The sequence below is a fragment of the Acomys russatus genome, chromosome 2, assembly GCF_903995435.1.
Source record: "Acomys russatus chromosome 2, mAcoRus1.1, whole genome shotgun sequence".
Taxonomy (NCBI): domain Eukaryota; kingdom Metazoa; phylum Chordata; class Mammalia; order Rodentia; family Muridae; genus Acomys; species Acomys russatus.
In genome coordinates this window covers 11,656,687-11,677,065 of record NC_067138.1, presented here as the reverse complement: position 1 = coordinate 11,677,065, position 20,379 = coordinate 11,656,687, and the positions used below count along the sequence as shown (strand labels likewise).

Here is a 20,379-nt window from a genome sequence, read left to right as displayed (position 1 = left end):
CAGTAAATGTTTATTGAAAACCTCCAGTATGATAGGTGCTGCTTTAAGTGACCAAACTGTGAAAATGGCAAACCAGCCAAAAGCATGCAGTAAGGAAATCATCAAAAAGTGGGTACTGTCATTTCTACAGATGGATAATGAATGCAATGGGGGAGGAACAGAAGAGGAAAGGGAGGGCGTGGAGCATGAAGGGTAAGAGTGGGATGACTACTTGAAACAGGGTTGTCAAGGAAGACCTCATGGGAAAAGAAGGCTTGGAACACAGCCCCAGCTGAACTCCATTGCATGCGCGTCTTAATCTGCCTTCAGCTGCTGTAATGGAATACCACCCAAACTGGTTGGTTTATGAACAGAAACTTGCTTGGCTCACAGTGCTGCAGGCTGGAAGGGGCCTTCATACTGCAGCATAACATGGCAGAAGTGAGTGCCCCAAAGAGAGAAAGTAGGGTGAAGTCATCTTTTTTATCAGGAGCCCACTCATGGAATACCCAGCCAATTCTCCAAATGACAGCACTGACCATAGTCCCTCTGAGCTGATCACATGGCTGTCTGATGCCAGCATGAGTTCTGAGGGGACGTTAAGACCAAAGCAGGATGGACTAACAGTGAGCAACAGTCCAGACAGAGGGAGCACCACGCAAAGGCTTGGTGGTGAGGGCCCAGGGTACACACTGTAGCAACAGCTAAATGCGGAGCAGCTAGGGCCATGCAGAAAGAGCAACTAGTAGGGAAGGAGCTTCAAGGGGCTGTGTAAAGGGTCAGAAGCATCATTGTATAACTTGATGGCTTGATTCTGCCTGTGCGGGAAAATTTCTATATTCCAGAAATAAATCTTTTCCAGAGGAAGAAACAAAAAAACAGATCTGGATAGATGTGCAGCTCTTGCACAAGCCTATATTAAGTTCCTAGTGTCCATATGAAGCTGCTCGCAACATCCTGCTGCTCCAGGTTCGGGCTCTTCAGCATTCAACCCTCAGCATCTTTGGGTTGAAGGATGTTTTCACGTCTGCTCATGAAGTCAAGGCATAAACCACCTAACGACTGCCTACAAATGACAGAGTTTTCAACTCCCACTACGGTTACAGAGGCCACTTAAGTACAGAGAACAATTGCTGGGAAATACCAACATAACTGTAAATGCAACGGGAAAATTTAAAACTAAATGGTAAAGAAGTCCAGCATTACATAGCCGGCTAACACCAAGCCCTGAAGCCTACCTGAGCTCCCAGATCCATCTCTCAGGGACACTTTTCCCTCTGAGGTCTGGCTGGTACTTAGTGTCTGGGGAGCAGTTCTAGGATACATGCAAATCAGCATCTGCAGACTGCTCTCTCACAAAGGAGGGTCTGTATGTCTTCTTTCTTGGCTTTTTTGTACCAGGCCCACTTGCCACCATCAACCCCTGGAGAACTCTACAGCTCACCAAGCTTGGGATGAGCATTTTCTTTCAAGCTGAAGTTCAAAACTGTTTGCTTGGTTTTTCTTCTTCTTCTTCTTCTTCTTCTTCTTCTTCTTCTTCTTCTTCTTCTTCTTCTTCTTCTTCTTCCTTTGGTTTTTCAAGATAGGCTTTCCCTGTGTAGCCATGGCTGCTCTGTAGATCAGGCTGGCCTCCAGCTCACAGAGATCTGCCTGCCTCTACCTCCCAAGTGCTGGGATTAAAGGTGTGTGCCATAAAAACTACTCATGTTTTGCTGGAACTCCTTACTTCCCAAAGTAAAACCATGCCTTCGGTGCAGTGTGCCTAGTCACAAGCCATCTGCACACTCACTCTTTTACTAGAGGCAGCCATGCTGGCATCTTGTTAACTGTGGCAAAGTGAACACAGGGCCAAGGGAGAGCACCTTCAGGAGATATTCCTGTCAGTTGTTCAGACACTAAATAAAGGATATTTTGTTTTGTCTCTTCCTCCTGGCTTAATGTTGCTTTGAGGAAACTTAAGAGCCGAGAAAACAAATGAACAACATCTTCTTTGGTGCCACCTTCTGCTGCATAATTAGTATAATGTTTACTTTATTTGAGGCCTCTACTGATTCATTAGGCACATTCAAAGATATGCATGACAGAAATATTAAAAAATTCCAGTCCTCTGGAAAGTTGTTCAGGTCTTTGCCCTGAGACATAGCCACTGCCCATTGGTAAATAAGTTGCCAGCCAATAAAAACTGGTTAGTTCCATGCAGAAATCCAAAGGTGGTGGTAGTCTTAAGAACTCTATAACTTTCATCTCATTACTTTACAGAATGATATCTAATTGGTTAAATGAATGACCATTACAGACTTCATGGCTAGGATCAGTAAGATGGCTCAGCAGTCAAAAGTGCCTGCTTGCCCTGGAATTCTAATAACATGAGTTCAACACCCAGAACCCATAGTGGAAGGAGCAAAAAGACTCCTAGCCACAGTTGTCCTCTAACCTCTACACTCAGGCTATGGCACACCTACACACACACACACACACACACACACACACACACACACACACACACACACACACATATGATGATGACAAGCAATAATAATTATTATTAATTCAATTTTTTAAAAATTCAACAGTTGGAAGGCACTAGATCAAACCTGTGTAGGAACAAGATCTGGTAGAACGCTTAGCTAAAACCTTCTTCTGTGACCTCGCACTTGACCTGACACCCTACTTTCTTCCCAGTCAATGCATGTCCTGTGAGCGGACACCGGGGACCCTATTCCCCATCTGGCCCAACCACTTCATTTGTCAGATGACCAAAGGGCCTCTACAAAATTGTAATGTCCTCTCCAAGGTCATCCAATTAGATAAAGGCACAGCAGAAGCCAGGATGCTAGGCCCTTTCCCAAGATACTCCATTCTCTGGAGCTTGGGTTGTGAAAGAAACTGGGCCACATTTGAAGCAATGTCTCAGATGATATTGGCTCTGAAGTTACTTTAATTATAAATCAGCACTAGAAACTACTGAAGGCATCAAAGCTGCAGTGCTGGTACAGACCAGAAAGGCTGGGGAAACTGTCTAAGACAGAACAGTTCCTGAGGGACTTTACATTTAAGTAATCTATATTTAAAATGCCATGATTTTAGTGACTAACAGAGTTGGGAAGGGAAAATCTGAATAAAAAAATCACATCCTAATTTAGCAATCTGAAATAAATTAGCTATGGCATGTCTTGCATTTTTCTAATAGAGATTAATTCATGCAAGCAGTTCACAGCTTTCATCAATTCACATGGATATATTTAATCAATTAAGTGGATGATTAGTAAGAACTTTCATGGATATTTGTGACCAATGCTATTGTTTTCATAAGATAAATATACTATGGGATAGAGAGATGGCTCAGCTGTTAAGAGCACATGTTGCTTTTGCAGAGGACCCCATTGGAGTTCCAGCACCACATGGTGGCTCACAACCATCTATCACTCCAATTCAGAGGACATAATGGTTTCTCCTGTCCACCAAGGGCACAAAACACACATATGTCACATAGACATTCATGCAGGAAAAACACTCACACATTTAAAATAATAAATCTTTTTAACAATACATATGAGTCATCTAAGATATTTATTTACACCAGTAGGTCATCTGGAAATTTTTGTGTATGTAGGTAGATGAATAAAAATTACATATGAATAAAAAACATAAACGTAGACTTGAGTCATTAACTGATGGCTCTGATGTTATTTTTTAAAACATCAATTTAAAATAGAAATGGGAATTTCTGTAACATAACAGTTCTGCTGGCTCTTAGGTGGAGTTCCATCCACCCACTCCACCTGAACCACCTAGAAACTGGTCGCCTTCAAGGTGTTAAAAAAAAAAAGAGAGAGGTCATGATAATCTTTTAATTATGAAGTTCCAAAAAGGACTCCATAAGCTGAGTGTGGCACCACAAATCTATAAGCCTTGCACTGGAGAGGTGAAGGCAGAAAGATCAAGAATTTAAGGTCTGGAGTTTGAGGTCAGCCTGGGAGGGGGGAAAGGAGGAAGGGAGGGAGAGAGGGAGGAGGAGGGGGAAAGAAGAAGGAGAGAGAGAACAATTGAGAAAGGAAGGAGCGAATGAATCCCTTTGCCCTTCTCAAAAGTACTACCTACCAGATCATATTGCCATCACCCTTGTGACAAGGACGGCATGTCAGATACTTCACACTTCTACGGCTCTTTCTGCAAACCACGTTAGCAGCCAGCCCAGCCTAGGTCTCAGCAAGCTGAGCACATGGAAGGTGCAGTGCGCTGTGGCACCACTGGACGCCACGTTTGCTAATTTTAAATATGCTTGGCAGAATCGCCATAACGCTTTCTATGACATGCTCGTGACAGACAGAGAGTGTCTGCACGGCACGGGGCAACACTGAGAACGGAGCTGCAGGATCTCAAGAGGGAGCAGTGGTTGAGTGACGGAATGGCTGGGCTTCCCAGGGACCCAACAGCTACTGCTCAGTTTCAAAGTCTACACTTCTCTTTGTGTGGTTCTTGCTTGCTCAACCACAGTTGTTGCCCAAAGAAAAGGAGAGCTCTATTGTCACCGGCCGGAGTGGGTCTTGCCTTCTCTCCTCTCAGCCACTCATGGGATCGAGGCAAACTCCTTCTGAGTAGGGAGGCAGTATCCCTTCATTGGCAGGGTTTTTAAGGCCACTTCTGTGGTCAATTACCGCCGCTGTCATGGTAGCATTTTGTTCTAACTGAAAGCATATGTCTGCTTTCTCACACACAGCTCAGGAACACAATGCAACCCAAGGGTTAAACGAATTCCTTAGAAACAAGAGGAGGGGAGATGCCAGCAACTGTGCAGGTGCTGTTATAGCCTGCCACTGCTCATCACAACACCTTCTCGGCAGGCTCAGACACAAGGCCACCATCGTAGTCCTATTTTCCCATAAAACAGACACAAATAGACAGATGAAATAGTCTGCTTTGTCAGCAAAGAACTGGGCACACAGTAGGTGAGCTCAGCACTAATCAGATGATCAACACAGCCAAACATGATTTTGTCAGGTTCTTTGTGGTAACTTCAGATCCCAGCCTGAGTTCAAACTCGGAGTCCAGAGGCACCTGAGTGACCAGCAGTCCAGCTATGCTCCCTCTGCAGCCTAACAAAGCCACGTTGTTTGACGATACAAATTCACACAACCTAGACTTCCAACAACACTAAAACCAGCAAATGGAGAAAACCATTTGTCAGACTAAATGAAAAACCAAGAAACTTGAGATTTTTCTCACCGACACAGGGAAAGGCGAAGGATGAGGACAGAGCAGCATACTTGGTTCTTTGTTTTCGTTTCTGTTTTTTATTTAGTCACAACACATCAGTACAACAGAGGTCAAGGCCAGTTCAGTGGAGGCTGGTCAAAGCCTACCTGCTAAAGGAATGAACTTGTAAAACGATACTTTTAGACCCCAAATCAAAATTTTAAAAAATCAATAAGGCAGAGAAGCCCTTTTTAGGTATTGCAAGAACCACATTTTCATGCACCAAAAGGAAAACACAACATAAAAATTTCCAGTTAAGAGAGAAAATATGGCAGTTCTGGGGAAATCGGGTTAGGCATTTAACAGGCACTGAACTGACGACTTGCGGACTACGATCACTTTATGCCAGTTAACGCTTGCGAACTTGAGATCCGTGAGACTGAGAACAACGCATTGCACTGCTTGGGGCTGGAAGGTGCCGGCATGTTCTACATCGGTGTCTTGCTTGTTGCCAGCGCTCCAAACGGGGGACCTAGCCTACCAGCGGCTGTTTCTAACCCTGACATGTTAGAACAGCAAAGCCTGGCAGGCCACAGTGGCTGGTCTGGGTTCAGGGCCGCTGATCGGCTTGTGGATTCACTTCACTGCTCTAGGAGGCAGTTAGTGCTTCTAGAATAAAGCTGTTCGTCTGATTTGTCAACGCTTTGTTTGGAAATATAATGTTTTGCTGACACCCCCCCCCCCAAAATATCACTCATACAACGGCTTCATCTGTCAGAATATTAACAAAATCATGTTAACATTGAGTTTGGGGAATTAATCCTAAAAAGATCGCAACTTATGCAAGCCAGGGAACAGTCCCCCAAACACTTATGTTTACATAGTAAATTAGGCACAGAACAGACAACAGATCACACTACCTCAAATGAATGTTTTAAACAAAAATTAACAAGTTTTTAAAAACTGCTAATACGTGACATGATAAAAAAAAAAATTAAAGAAAAAAGTAAACCAACAAACCTTTAGTCTTTAGGAAAAAAATTATCTGAAAGTGTACCTTTTTCCTGACTTTTACTGACGACTTTAAGGTGGTGTTGGCAACCGTCCCAGAGCACCTGGGATTTTAAGCTTTCCCCTCCCTTGTCCTACAGCATCAGTTCTTTAGAAAGCTCCAATCTCCGTCCCCCATGGTCTATATGGCTTGCCAAGGTTTGCTGCCTGCGTGGGTGTCGAAGGGCTCAGTAGGTGGAAAGAGCTGAAGGAAAAGGGGAAGGCTGAGAGCGAGGCTACAGAGGAGAGCAGCGGCGGCGACAGTTTGGAGGCCGAGGTCACCACGGGAAGCACCGGTCCCAGGCTGCCACTAGGGGGCGCTCGCAAGGCCGGCGCCTCCGGATGGGCTGAGGACAGCCTGCCCTGGTGATGCGGCTCCGTGGGTGATGCCGTGGTGCCAGCGTTCCCGTGGCCATTCTGGGGCAGCAGCAGCGGGTGTGCGATGTGTGGGTGATGTCCGAAGGCGCTCCCCCACGGGATGTGTCCGAGGCCCGCGTGAGCGCCGCTCGCGGCTTCCCGCTGAGAGGCGTAATTGTTGAGATGGGAGACCAGGCGGACACGAAGCGGATCGGAGGCATCAAGTCCTTCAATGATGCTCAGATAACGGGCAACTTCGGCCAGGCATTCCCGAAACCCCAAACTCCGATAATCCATAGCCAGGGCGTGCGCGTCAAAATAACCTGAATGAACGAACACACACACACACACACACACACACACACACACACACACACACACACGAAAAGAAAAAAAAAGAAAAGAAAACCTTCAAGGCTCTGCTCACTTCCTGAATTTCTTCCACTCCAAAGGCAGCTCCCTTCCTGACAAATACACGTACAGGATTACAGCACAGATCATGGCTCCTAGAAGCTCAAATGTTTTGGAGCTGACCAAAATCTTTGCACTAATCAACATTATATGTTTGCTAATGCAAGTTCAAAGCCCAATTAGAAGCTGCTGAGTAGAAATTCGAATTAGACCCTACCAGCAGATGAAACTATGATCTTTCCTTTAATGTTTCCCCTCAACGACAACAAAAAAATACATCAAGGACAGAGAAACCACAGAACAGTGAAATGCATTAGACACACAGATGTAAGTTATCATCACGGAGCTCTTAGGCACTTGGTCCTCGCTGAAGAATTTGGGGACTGAAAACAGACGCGGGCCTCAGTCTCCCCACCTTCTTTAATCCTGTCTATGAAATTCAGACTATAATAGTTGGGTTTTTGTTTTGGTTTTTGGCTGTTTTTTTTGGGGGGGGGGTTCGAGACAAGATCTCTCTGTGTTAGCCTTGGCTGTCCTGGACTCGCTTTGTAGACCAGGCTGGCCTCGAACTCACAGCAATCCGCCTGCCTCTGCCTCCCGAGTGCTGGGATTACAGGCATGTGCCACCATGCCCGGCAATAGTTGTTGTTTTTAATAAGCCATCTCTTAAATAGCAACAGACAAACGTTAGTGACTTGACCTAAATCGGGCTGTCAAACTGGACGAGCTCAGGGACGACAGGCACTCTGCTGAGAGGTGCAATAGCTCCGTTGGAAGAGGGCTGGGGTGGTGGCTTCACTGTTCAGGAAGCGATGCGCAGCTGGAGGTGCACTGATTGGCAACCACACACTGCTCTCCCACCCCCATCCCCAAAGCAAAGGCAGGCAGGGACTGCACCAATCCCAAACTGCGCTAGCTGCTCCCTCAAGCCGACCACGCAGAGCCCCAGCCAGGAGCGAAGAGGCATTACCTTTCCCTCCTGCGGTGTGCAGCATTTTCAGGTGATCCACGGTCATCTGCAAGATCTCAGCTTTTTCTAGCTTAGCAGATCCCTAAAGAGATGACAAAAGGCTTACGTGGCACAAGTGCCTTTGGAGAATTTAAGATATGCATGCAAATATTACATATATGTGAAAGACAAATGTAAACTAAAACAAAATGGGATGTATCCACAGACTCTGTTGGAATTTATGTAAGAACGTACAACGACATGGCACAGATAAGGCTCGAAGCATGCTGGGGAGGGCATCAGAAGGTGCAGATGGCTACACGCGGCGCTCTACCTACTTCCTCCATTACCTGCTTTTCAAAAGCGCTGGGTACCAGCCTTCTCAGTTCAGACAAACTGTTATTGATTCGGTCGCGTCGGCGCTTCTCGATGATCTGTGGGAAGCAGACAAAAACAAAGGAGGGCATTTCCATCATGACTGTAAATTCCAAAGAGAAGAAACGTATTTCTTTCCGTTAGCTAACGTAACAATGTGCATGTTCATTGAAATTACTGGGGTAGGGGAAATACTCACGCCTCTCCGTCTTTTCCTGGCCAAAACCTGGGACGACGTCGTTGGGGACATGGAACCCAGCGCCGAACTCAAGTTTCTGCAAGATAGGAAGCAACTACCTTGAGGAAGGTTGGAAAGGCAAGAGCCCCAACGCACTCAGATTTCTTTGGCAACTTGAGTTGGAGCGCGCCTGGAGGGTCGGCCGCCGCCAGCAGCGGCCGGCCCACGACTCCCGGCAATGGGAACTCGCACCAGCACACCCCAGCCTCTCCTCCCACTCTGACTGGGCTGGACGCCGCCAACTCACCCATTCTCGTCCGCACTCTCCTTCTCTACCTCGATGGTCTCGTCCAGCTCGCTATCAGAGGAGCTGTAATCAGGGTGAGCTCTCTTCATGTTGGCGGAGCACGGGCTCGGAGGAGGGTCGCGCGGCGGGCAGGGAGGAGTTAACAGCGGCGGCCGCTCGGCGCTCGGCTGCGGGCGGTGCGTGCACACTGATCCCACTCACGCTCAGCCTCCGGTTAAAACTCAACTATCCCTTTCCCACGCTGAGCCCCTTTCCAGGGCCGAGGGAGGGCGGAGGAGGCGGGGAGGTGCGGGGGGGGGGCACAGAGGCGGGGCCCCGGCTCCCGGGCAACAGCCGTCTCCGGCCAATCGGAGCCTCGCTGCGCGGATTGGCAACCTCTTGGGGGCGGGACGAGCGGAGGCCGAGGAGGGCTGCGCTCCGCCCCCCGGTGCCCGCCCCTGCCCGGCGGCAGTGCGTCGGCTCCGCGGGAGCTCGGCTGGGGGCAGCGGGCGGCGCGGGCGGCGGTGGGCCGGCGGCGGGCAGGAGTGGGGGGCCGGCCAGGGACACCAGCCGGGCGATCGCCACCGCCCCGCCCCACCCCGCGCGCCCCGATTGGCCTGGCCTTGTGCCAGGGCCGCGCCTGCACCGCCGCCGGTGAGCCGCACGCGCCGCGGGCCGTGGGAAAGTGCTGGCGCCCCGGCCGCCAGCCAATCCGGACGGACGGCGGCGGCGGCCGCTCTGGCGGCGGCGGCGGCAGCCCTAGGCGTCCGCATGAATGGAGAAGAATGGCCGGGTGGGGGAGCGAGGCCGCCGGGCTGCGCGAGGGCGCGCCTGCCCGGCTCCTCGTGTGAACCTGTAATCCGAGTCCGAGCGCCAACGAGCCCCGGAAACCGCCGCTCTCCGCCCGGCTGCCGGTGCCCCGCGGCGGGAGGTGCTCGCAGTTAGCTGGCTCCGGCGGGTCCCGCGGGACCAGTGGCCTGGGGCGCCGCTGGTGTGGGTGGTGGCCACCAGCTTTGGGAGCAGAGACTGTGAGAGGCCGAACAAGGGTTGATGCGCTTTGACTTCGGGTAGCCTGTGAAGCTAGGCGATCCTGCAAGGGCTTCTCGGCTCCGGGAAGGAATGAATTCCCCTATGCATCTCATTTCCGGGAAAGTGGACTGCTTGTTGTCTGAGTTAACTTGAGGGAGGGGTAGCCGTCCCTGGAGACATTCATTATGTTGGGATTTTGCTGTTGTTTTGTTTTGTTTTTTGTCCTCCCTTCCCCCTGGAGTCGGCGGCCAGATCCTCTCAGCAGGCGACAGGGTGGCGGCCTGGGTGTTTGCTTCTCAGGCTGACCTCGCTGCGAGAATGCACGTTTTTGGCCCACGCCACACAAGCACACCTCCCCTTGGTCTCTTTTGGGGCGGGTGTTTGGGGGTGCTATATGAAGTTCTGCGCACCTCTCTCCTCTCTTGTCCACCAAGAACGCCGACTTTTAAAAAATATTTTAAGCCTAAGATTGGTTCACAGCTGAGCTTCTAGAAGGCTAAGGTCACAAATCTGGGGGCTCACCTCCAATCACCTCCCTGCTGCCTCCATCTTCACCTGCCCCCCCCCACCACCACCACCTGGCAATCTGAGCAGAAGGCACTGCAAGCCCTGTGCCTTTCCCTCTCTAACGTGAGTCCTCTTATCATTTTTTCCCCTAAAGTGATACGTCCTGCACACAAAATCATTGTGACCTCGACAGCATGGCTCTTAAGTTTTCCGGGTCAGTGGCACCTACAGTAAGGCCATCTCTGCGTTGGCCAATTTTGGCTACTGTGCACGGGTAGAAACAAGCAGCAGGTTGGCTGGTAAAAAGAAAAGGTTAAAGTTGAAGGTGCTTGATTTTACACCATTTTAGGTACTAATATTCTTCACACACGCATGTTTGCTGCGGAAAATGAGACTGTCCTGTTGGGCATGCGGTATTGTGTGGCTGTAATCATAGAACTTGGGGAGTAGAGGCAGAATGTCATGCGTTTTGAGTCCAGCCTTTGCCTCAGAGTTCAAGGTTTGCCTGAATTGTATGTATAACAAGACTTTGTACAAAAAAAAAAAAAAAAAAATTGTGGCTATAACTCAGGGACCCAGCACTTGTTCAGCACCACAAAATAACAACAGTGTTTATTCTTCCATCCATCTACCCAGTATTCAGTATCTTCTATGTGCCTGGAACAATGCTGGCACCTGAGAGATGAAGGTGACCAGAGGTGATAAGCTCCACTCTCCCAGAACTCACATCCGAGTGAGACAATACACAATGAGCTAGCTGGTACACAAAGTGAGACAGCTATGGGTGTCCCAAAACCTCGTGGCACCTTCTGATAAGGACACAGGAGGGAATGGGGACACTTTTATGAGGTCTGGGAGACCCTTTCAGAGTTGACCAGGAATATAAGATGGAGAGGTCATTGAGTTATGGTCAGGAAGGAAGGGGGTGGTAGCGCTTCCCTTGGATAGCAGGGTCAGAGAAAGAGGCTGTGCAGCACCAGGCAGTGTTCCCACCGGCTTCTAGCCATAGTCATTTTCCCCCCTGGGAGAGTCTAGGTCTCCTGCAAACTGAATGGAGGTGCTCTCCGGCCTGGCCTTTAAGGAAAAAGCCTCTTTTTCTCCCCCAATGGAAATCCCTCCTCTGCTTTTGTGCAGGAGACCCTGCTCTATCTGCAGGCGATCTCACTGAGTGACCCGGAGAAGGGTGCTCAGATGATGGAGGCTTCATCTGCAGCCCAGAAAGAAGGAAGGGTTGCTTCGCGGTCCCCAAGGGCTTTACAACAAACTGCTATATGCACTCTGAAGCAAAGGATCTTTGTGGTGGCTGGCCTTTAATCTCAGTTCTTGAATTTGAGGCCTGCCTGGTCTACAGAGAGTTCCAGGCCAGTGCTCTGTAGTGAATCCCTGTCTCCAGAATAGTTTCGTATCAAAACAACTCTTAGAGGGACACACCTATAATCCCAGGCCTGGGTGAGGCTGAGACTGAAGGGATTGAGGACAACTTGGGCTACATAAATCCTGTTTTGAAAAGCAAAACCAGCCAGGCGTGGTGGTGCATGCCTTTAAGCCCAGCACTCGGGAAGCAGAGTCAGGCAGATCGCTGTGAGTTTGAGGCCAGCCTGGTCTACAAAGCGAGTCCAGGACAGCCAAGGCTAACACAAAGAGACCCTGTCTCGAAAAAAGGAAAAGAAAAAAGAAAAAACAAACCAAAGAACCCCACCAAAGAAATTCTGAGGTGAAGGCAGCAAGTGAAGTATTTGAAGCCTTTAGGGTTTCATTGATTAAAAATTTATAAAAAACTGACAATATGGTTGGTGCAATGAGGTTGAAAAGCTATGATCTCCGTCAAGCTCCTCAGAAGAACTTCCTGACACTGGGCAAGTGTGACATGGCATGGCGACAATAGTTGCCGTCCAAGGCAGTTACATAGAGAGATGGAGTACATAATGTGTGGCCACTGGTAAACACTGAGCAGCACCCATTAGTTAGTATTAGGTATTGATGTGTCTGGTCTCTTGATGGATGCAGCAGTAGGTGACCCCAGCATCATTAGTTAGTATTAGGTATTGATGTGCCTGGTCTCTTGATGGATGCAGCAGTAGGTGACCCCAGCATCATTAGTTAGTATTAGGTATTGATGTGCCTGGTCTGTTAATGAATGCAGCGGTAGGTGGTCCCAGCATTTTCTTCTGATATGTTCTCACATCTCCTGAGATTATGCAGCATAAGCCAGTAATCGGATATATTAGCACAGCATCTCTAGAAAGTAGAAGAGTTTTAGCATCATGGGCGGGACTTGATGCTACTTATTTAAGGCACCAATTTATTGTGAGTAAAAGGGCCGTCTGCTATTCATTTTTAGTGAAAGTGCTGTTTCTGAGTCTCTCACTAAGAAACATCCCCCTGAGCAGCCACTGCTATAAATAGGTACATAAATAAGCTGCACACTCACAGAGTTCGGTTTGGCGCATGCATCAAGCCAGAACCAAAGCAGAATGGCCCCAAACTGTCACAACAGAATCGTGACTCAGCAGCCATTTTCTTCTGCTCACTGTGTGCCATGGTCCCCAGAAGCCCTGCTTTGAGCATCATCACGTAGCCTTGTGCCATACCATGCCACAGACAAGGGCACTCCCACTCTCAGGTCTCCTAATTAAGAGCCAGGGTGAGGTGCCCCACTGTTTGATGGGAAGGCATGTTTTATTGTAAACACAACAGGACACAGTGGCCCAGTAGGAAAGGATAGGAGATCAAGTCGCATGCTTGGGTTTGAGTCACAGTGAGTTAAATCATAGGCCATGCCCAAACCTCAGTCCCACGAGCCTCAGTTTCCTCATCAGTAAGAATGGTGCTTCACAGCATGCTTTTTAGTGTGGTGGCAGTGCCTCTAATCCCAGCATTTTGGAGATGGTGACAGGTGCAAGGCTATCCTCAACTACCAAGTGAGTTTAGAGTTAACCCTGTAATATATTAGATACTGCTTTTTAAAAAGAAAAAAAGAAAAAAGAGGAAGTGTCAGGGAAGAGACTCTCGTGACGTGGTATGCAAATGTGTACTTTATGCTTACAACTGGTGGTGATGAAGATGAAGACAATGACCGTGATGGTGATGATGAAGGTAATGACGTTAACACCCTGGGCTTTGCTGGAGCACCAAGAGGAAGCTTCAATAGACTTTTCCTGTGTCTGCCAGTGAATTTCTTCAGGATTAGCTGCTCTATCTACAAAAAGGGAGAGAAGGAGAGGGTGGAGGAGAAGAATATATTTTTATCCTAGCATGAAGGTGTTCCTAAATTTCTTAGCCTGTGTGCTACTGCTGCTGCCCACAACAACAACAAGGTGTCGTGTATCCTGGGTACATAAGTGGGAGTTTTGGCATAACTGCTCCAAGTTATGGTGGGGGGGGAAGGTTTCTGTTGTAGATATGAGGGAGAGTACCGCCAGAGGCATCTGGAAGAGTTCAGAACAAGGAGAGGAAGATTCGTTGAACATGGCCAACAGAATGGACCAGACCATGAGAGGAGGGGAGGGAGTGAGAGAGGGGGACCAAGAAAGAGGGGGCGGGGACAACAAAGAGTGCATGGCTGAAATGGCAGGGTTATAGGACTGAGAAACCTGGAGACCTGCGGGGTAGGGGTGAGGTAAGAAGAACCACAAAAACTCTGTACCAGGTATTTATCATGCTGAGAGAGCCTGAAGGCCAGCATGTACCTTGGTATGCTAATAGGCACCACAGTTAGCCTTTTATTTTTCTCCTGAGTTTCTTTTGGACATGGCACTGGTCTTAGAAGTTACAAGGTAGCCAAGGAAGACCTCGAATTTCTGATCCTGCTGCCTCCATTTCCCAATGCTGTGATTACAGGCATATGAGACAACATCTGGTCCAGGTAGTATTTGAGATCAAATGTGAGGATGTGTTTTAACCAAAGACAGATAACTTCCCAGAGTGCTGGGGGCTGTTGCTCATGGAAGATAACAAGCCATGTGTCTTCGCTTCAGTAAACAAGGTTGGTTGCCCCAATTGCACTAGATGTGCTTGTTCATATGTATGTGGGAGGCATTAGGCAGGAGAACATCAGAATGTGTGCTTCCTCCAATTGGAGGAAGACAGGCAGAACTGTGGGATTGTGAGTTTTGCCTTTAGGAGCACTTGACACACCTATTCAGTGCCATTCTCTGCAAGTCCCCAGGTATGGACTTGGCCATTGTCTATCTTCCTGGCGAGTATTTAACAATGCTTGCTTTAATTGGATAATTGTGGCAACTCAAAAATGTTATTACTGGCCAGGTGTGGTGGCATATGCCTTTAACCACAAATAAATAAATAAAATCTCAAAATAAGTAGATAGATAGATAGATAAAATATTTGTATAACATAGTAATTAAGAAAGTAATGAAATCTAACTTTTGCTTTTTAACTTCTTTTCTGACAAATCACTAAGACATATTTAAGAAAACATTTTAGTAGAACTCTGTGTGTGGGTGTATGTATGAGTACATATTTGTGTGTGTGCATGCACTAGCAGGCAATCACATGTATATAGGGCCAGAAGTCCCAATTAAAATGATACAGATACCTGGGGCTGGAGTGACAACTCATTGCAAGTGCCATGACTTCAGTTTGATCCCCAGAACATACAGAAAAGTATTGGGCTGGGTGTGACGGTACATGTGTGTAATTGTAGCACTGGGGAGGTGAAGATCGATGAATCCTTGGAATTCAGTGGCCAGTCAGCCTCGCCTAACTGGTGAGATCCAGGCAAATAAAAGATCTCTTTCAAAGAAACCAAGGTGGCTCCTAAGTCATGATGCCCAAATTTGTCTTCTGGCCTACATAGGTATGTGTATGTGCTTCTATGTACACACAGACACACACAGACACACACACACACACACACACATACACACACATACACACACACAATGTAGAGACTAATATTATTTTCTTAATTAACTCGTATAGTCCATTTGCAACATTTTCACATTTTAAAGAATTGAGCCACTGCAGGTTCTAAACTCTTCACCATTTAGTATCATAGATGTCGTGGTTATTCTTGGTTGTCACGCCTTTAACCTGGACCTTACCTTCTGGAAGCCTGTAGATGGACATGGGACAAGGGAGCTCTTGCCTTTTGTCTGGGTGCTTTTGCCTTGCCAGCAAGCCCCTTCCTTACTGGTGTTAAGATTCCAGTGTCTAGTGACAATCAGCTGAGATGTCTAGCTTTGTGGATGGAGCAACTTTGGGATTCTTGGACCTTCTGCTCATAGCCAGCCATAACTGGATTAGTCAGGCCACAGCCTGTAAGTCACTCTAATAAAATATATTCCATAGATATATATGGAATAGAAATAGATGATAGATAGATAGATAGATAGATAGATAGATAGATAGATAGATATGAGGGAGGAAGGGAGGGAGGAAGGGTGGGAGGGAGAAGATTCATTCTATGAGTTCTGTTACTCTAAAGAATTCCAACTAATACAACAGATTCCTACTGTAAATATGTGACTATGTGACTGATGGTTGGGTTTCAAGTTTTGGTTTTGGTTTTGGCTTTGGCTTTTGTCAGCTTGATACAAACTACAGCCATCTGGAAATGGAAAACCTAAATTGAGAAAATACCTCCATCAGACTTGCCTGTAAGCAGGTCTGTAGGAAATTTCTTGATTAATGGTTGCTGTGGGAGGGCCCATTTGGGGAAAGCCACTCCTAAGTAGGTGGGCCTGGGTGGTATAAGAAAGTGACGTGAACAAACCATGAGGAACAGCCTATAAATAACCAGTGTTTCTCTGAGGTCTCTGCTTCAGTTCACACAAAAGGGACCCACCCTGCTTGTGCTAGGGGATGGTCTTGTGCACTGCGTATTCAGATGCTGATTTCTGAGATCTGGATGCAGTCCAGACATGGGCATTGTCATTTCTGTGAAGTGTCTCCTGTCTCAGTGTTGTGTAAAAATTGTTATTCTCCATCATCTCTGATTGGTTAATAAAGAAGCTGGTCAGCCAATAGCTGGGCAGGAGAGTTAGGGCTAGACTCAGGATCCCAGTTAGGGGGTCCCAGGAGGAGGAGAAGAGAAAGGGGATGAGGAGATTGCCATGAAGACAAAGATGGAGCAGGAGCAGCTAGGGTGAGACCAGATGGCAGGCATGTGGCTAGGAAGTAGGGCCAGATGACGGTAGACGGGTTAGAACAAACCATCTCTGCCCAGCTTAGCACTCTAAGGCTTGTCAACAAATGTAATAGGTCTCTGTCATTATTTAGGAGCTAGAACAGGAGTTGAAAAAATCTATACTTAATTTGACACTGCTCGACTTCCTGCCTTGGCTTCGCTTGATGGTGGACTGCAAATTGTAAGATGAAAATAAATTCTTTTTTTCTCCAGTTGTTTCTGGTCACGGTGTTTAATCACAGCAATAGAAATCAAAGTAACACAAAATAAATCTAAGAAAAATTAGAAAAGTCAAATATAATTTATTTTCCACCATGGGGGTGGGGGGAATATAGGAACAGAAACTTGAATTGGCAGAGTATGTCATAGATTTTAAATACTTGCTATATCATTTTCCTAAAACAGAATATATATGACTTCAAGATAGTTCAATTTGTCCCCAAATCTATGTGTGCAATCATATCATTACCTCAGTCCGTTAGTCCCTGCTTAATCACTATAACAAATATTTAAAGTACCAGTAACTTTTTGGTGGTTTTTGTTTTTGAGACAGGGTTGGAACTGGCTTGGAACTCACTATATAATTCACCCTTAAGCTCACCTCTTCTGGCTCCTAAGTATGGGTTTCAGACATGAGCCACAAAGTCTCTCCTTAAAAGTTTCTGTTTGTTTGTTTTTGTTTGGGGGATTGTTTTCTTTTGTTTACTTTTTTATTAGTTCTTTGCGAATTTCATATCGTATACTCAAATCCCACTCATCTCCCACTCCCCTCCTACCCACCCTCCACCACTGCAACCTTCCTCACAATAGAGGGAAAAAAATTTTTCATTGTGGAAGTTGTAGTGTGTCACAGTGTGTCCCACAGTATTCTCTTTTGTCCACACTTCTTTGCTTGCAAATATTCACTGCAATGACTCATTGGTTTAGTATGAGGCATCTGGCTTCTGCTACTCTGTAGCACTAGACCCTCACTGGGGCTCCTTTTGGATATCCTACTCTTGCCCTGTGTCATGGAGATCCTGTTGTTTTGAATCTGTAGGACTGGTCCCTTATGTGCTCCGTTAGTTCATCTATGGAGTAGATGTTGCAGTGGGCGGGGAGGGGGCGGGGAGGGGGCATAGGGAGGGGAGACACGAGACACAGAGGTTGCAATTCAAAGCCTTGGATCTGGGTCTGAGAGGTATCTGAGCTGGTCAGCCTGCCAGCAACCCTGCTTTCGTGTCCTTGGTACCAGCTCAGCAGCATCTTCCCCCCTCCCAACCCTCACCTGCCACACACACACAGCTTTACTGTCCTGCCCAGGTGAAATGCAGGGTCTACTCTGCCAAGTGCTGCTGCTGGTGAAGGGCAAGGACAGTCCTCCTGCTCTCATGACCCCAGGACTAGGTCTCCCTCCTACTGCAGATGGTTAGGAGCAAACAGGGAGGAGGCTATCTCTTCTTCATCCACACCACTGTACAGAAGATGAGTGGTAGAGCCAGCCCTCTCATGCTTGTATCCTCAGGAACTGGCTCACCTACGACTCCTTCAATGTGCTGGGCCTGCTCTCCTGAGTACTGCAGCTGCCTAGGGGAAGGGGCATCTCTCCTGCTCTTGTGCCACCAAGACCAGCTCTCCCACAATGCTCAAGTGAGGAGTGGGGCTAGTTCTGCACAGCCCTCAGACATCAACATGTTCTGGGACCACAGTCCAGATCAGAGACAGTCTCCTGGCCTCTGTTGGTAAGAGACCCCTGCTGCTGCTGTAGGGCCCTGGACCAAGACATGGCCCCCCAGTGGCAGCAGGCCAGGATCCCACCATAGTCCCAGGTGGCATCACCAGCTGCTCTCATTAGACTGATCTTCTCTATGCCTGGGTGCCCAGTTCGTCCTCCCTTCATTGTGCTCACATGTTTCCGTTTCTTTTTCTCTTTCATTTCTCCACCACTTACTTGCCTGGGGTCTCTAAGTGTTTGGGGTCATCTCGAGAGTGGTCTCAGAAATGCTCTGCCCCCACTTGTAGGTTATGGCACCAGGCAGGGGTCATCTCAGGCATAGTCTGCCTGACCTAGGCCTGTGCTGCCGGACTAGTGGTCATCTCAGGCTAGCTCCCTGTCCAGGCCCCATGGCTCCAGTCCAGTGAACATGAGGCCTGCTTCTCACCCAGCCATCCCAAGTGGCCCCTAAGAAGGGTCATCTGTCTCAGGCTGACTCCTGCCCAGGGGTCTCAGGAGTGATTCTGCTAGTCTCCAGCTTGCTCCTCATCCTGGGAGCCCATCCAGGACTGCCTGGCACTGGACTGGTGGTCCTCTCAGCCTAGCTCCCTGTCTGGACACCCTGCCACCAGACCGGTGGTCATCTCAGGCTAGCTTTTTTCAGGGAATGTTAGGCTACCAATCATTCAGATGTTCATAGGTGACTGCATAGACATAGCCTCTCTCTGCTTGGCCACCTGCTGGAACACATGTGTCACAGAAAAATTTTTTACTAAGTCCTTTTTCTTTACCTGTGCTCCTTGTGCCTTTTTTTTTTCCCCAAGACAGGGTTTCTCTGTGTAGCCTTGGTATAGGTTTTTTGTTTTGATTTTTGATTTTTTTTTATTTTTTGAGGGAGATTTTAAGTCCCTTGATAAATAATTTATGTCTGCTGAGTGACTGACCCATATGTGTGTGTGCGTCACCGTGTCTTACCTTAATCGATCTGTCTCACGACTGGGGGAGGTGTAGGGACCCAAGTCGATCTGTCTCACGGGCGGGTGGGTATTCTGTGGTGATCTATGTCGATCCGTCTCACGGGCACGAAGTCCATGGCACTCCAGGGTGACCAGCCGGTTTGCGAAGGGTGATGGACAGGTGAGTGCTCTGTTCCTCAAGCCCCAGTCGTTAGGGCGCCACTTGCCCCAGCCTGCGGGGGTTCCACTAAAGCTCGGGAGGAGATTCACCTGTATGAAAATAAAATACAAGACACAAAGAAGGAGAGCAAATCTAAATGTTGATCAAGCTCTCAAATTTTATTAGTCAGGCAGCAGTATTTATAAGTCAGAAGGCCGGGACGCATATTGTTATAGCAACCCAGCTGCATGCTTTTCTCAAAACACAGGGAATTCCAGGCAGGATCATAACGTCCTGCCAGACAGGGCATCTTGCTCTCTCCTCATCTAGCTTTAGTCTAGCTGCTAAACCACAACAGGGCTGCTCCATCTCTGTCTGTCTTTAGTCTAACTGCTGACCCACAACAGGGTCAGCTAGTTTCTGGTGAAAGGCAAGCTCTGGGAAAAACAGAGACTTAAAGGTGCAGACTCTGATGAGATGGCTGAACATTGGCCATATGGCCTATTGTCTCCAACAAAAAAATAATCATTAGCTCTACCCAGCTCTGAACTGTGTGAGCTACAGTAGCTACTGGCCTGTCAAGATAGGCTACTCAGGCAATAGTGGTACAAATGTTATGATAACTAACCACTTTCTGCTTGGATGTAAGGCCCACTTCACAAGACAGAACTCATGCCAGGAACTGTTAAATACATATCTTATAAGCATAGTATTCTGAGAATACACAGCTGTGAATCTCAAGATTGTGTCCTGTAAAATGTGTTTCTTGGCTGGATGCAATGGTGCACATCTGTAAAGCCAGCACTTGCGGAGACAGAGGCAGACAGATCTCTGTGAGCTTAAGGCTAGCCTGGTCTACAAAGTGAGTCCAGGACAGCCAAGGCTTCACAGAGAAACCAAGCCAAACAAACAAAACAAAAAACGCATGTCTTTTGGAGGATTTTTCATACCCAGTTTGAAGAGTTCCTTTAATATTTAGTGGTTAGGGAAAACAACTTGTTTTCTGTAAGCTGGTGACTTTAAATTTTTATTCTGCTATTGACTCATATTAAAAACTTTTTTAGTACTCAATCTATTACTAACTTTGTTTCCTCTAAGATTTTGG

At 47.6% G+C, this 20,379-nt stretch overlaps 1 protein-coding gene and 1 pseudogene across 1 annotated transcript; both read right to left on the bottom strand.

The window, feature by feature from the left end:
• Positions 1-6,095: 6,095 nt before the first annotated feature.
• Hey1 (hes related family bHLH transcription factor with YRPW motif 1) lies at positions 6,096-9,060 on the bottom strand. The gene is made up of 5 exons (XM_051158396.1): positions 8,803-9,060; positions 8,517-8,592; positions 8,293-8,376; positions 7,964-8,045; positions 6,096-6,905 (listed from the first exon to the last, which is right to left on the bottom strand). Exons 1-5 carry the CDS (start codon positions 8,889-8,891, stop codon positions 6,337-6,339), a joined length of 900 nt encoding a protein of 299 aa, XP_051014353.1. The 5' UTR covers positions 8,892-9,060; the 3' UTR covers positions 6,096-6,336.
• Positions 9,061-18,824: 9,764 nt separating this feature from the next.
• On the bottom strand, positions 18,825-18,940 carry LOC127208007 (uncharacterized; annotated as a pseudogene).
• Positions 18,941-20,379: the final 1,439 nt, after the last annotated feature.

Excerpts from the sequence above, each read along its gene's own strand:
- Hey1 (XM_051158396.1), bottom strand. The coding sequence starts at position 8,891 with ATGAAGAGAGCTCACCCTGATTACAGCTCCTCTGATAGCGAGCTGGAC. Across the intron at positions 8,377-8,516 it reads CCAGGAAAAGACGGAGAGGC|ATCATCGAGAAGCGCCGACG; the intron begins GTGAGTATTTCC and ends TGCTTCCCACAG. Across the intron at positions 8,046-8,292 it reads CCAGCGCTTTTGAAAAGCAG|GGATCTGCTAAGCTAGAAAA; the intron begins GTAATGGAGGAA and ends TCATCTCTTTAG.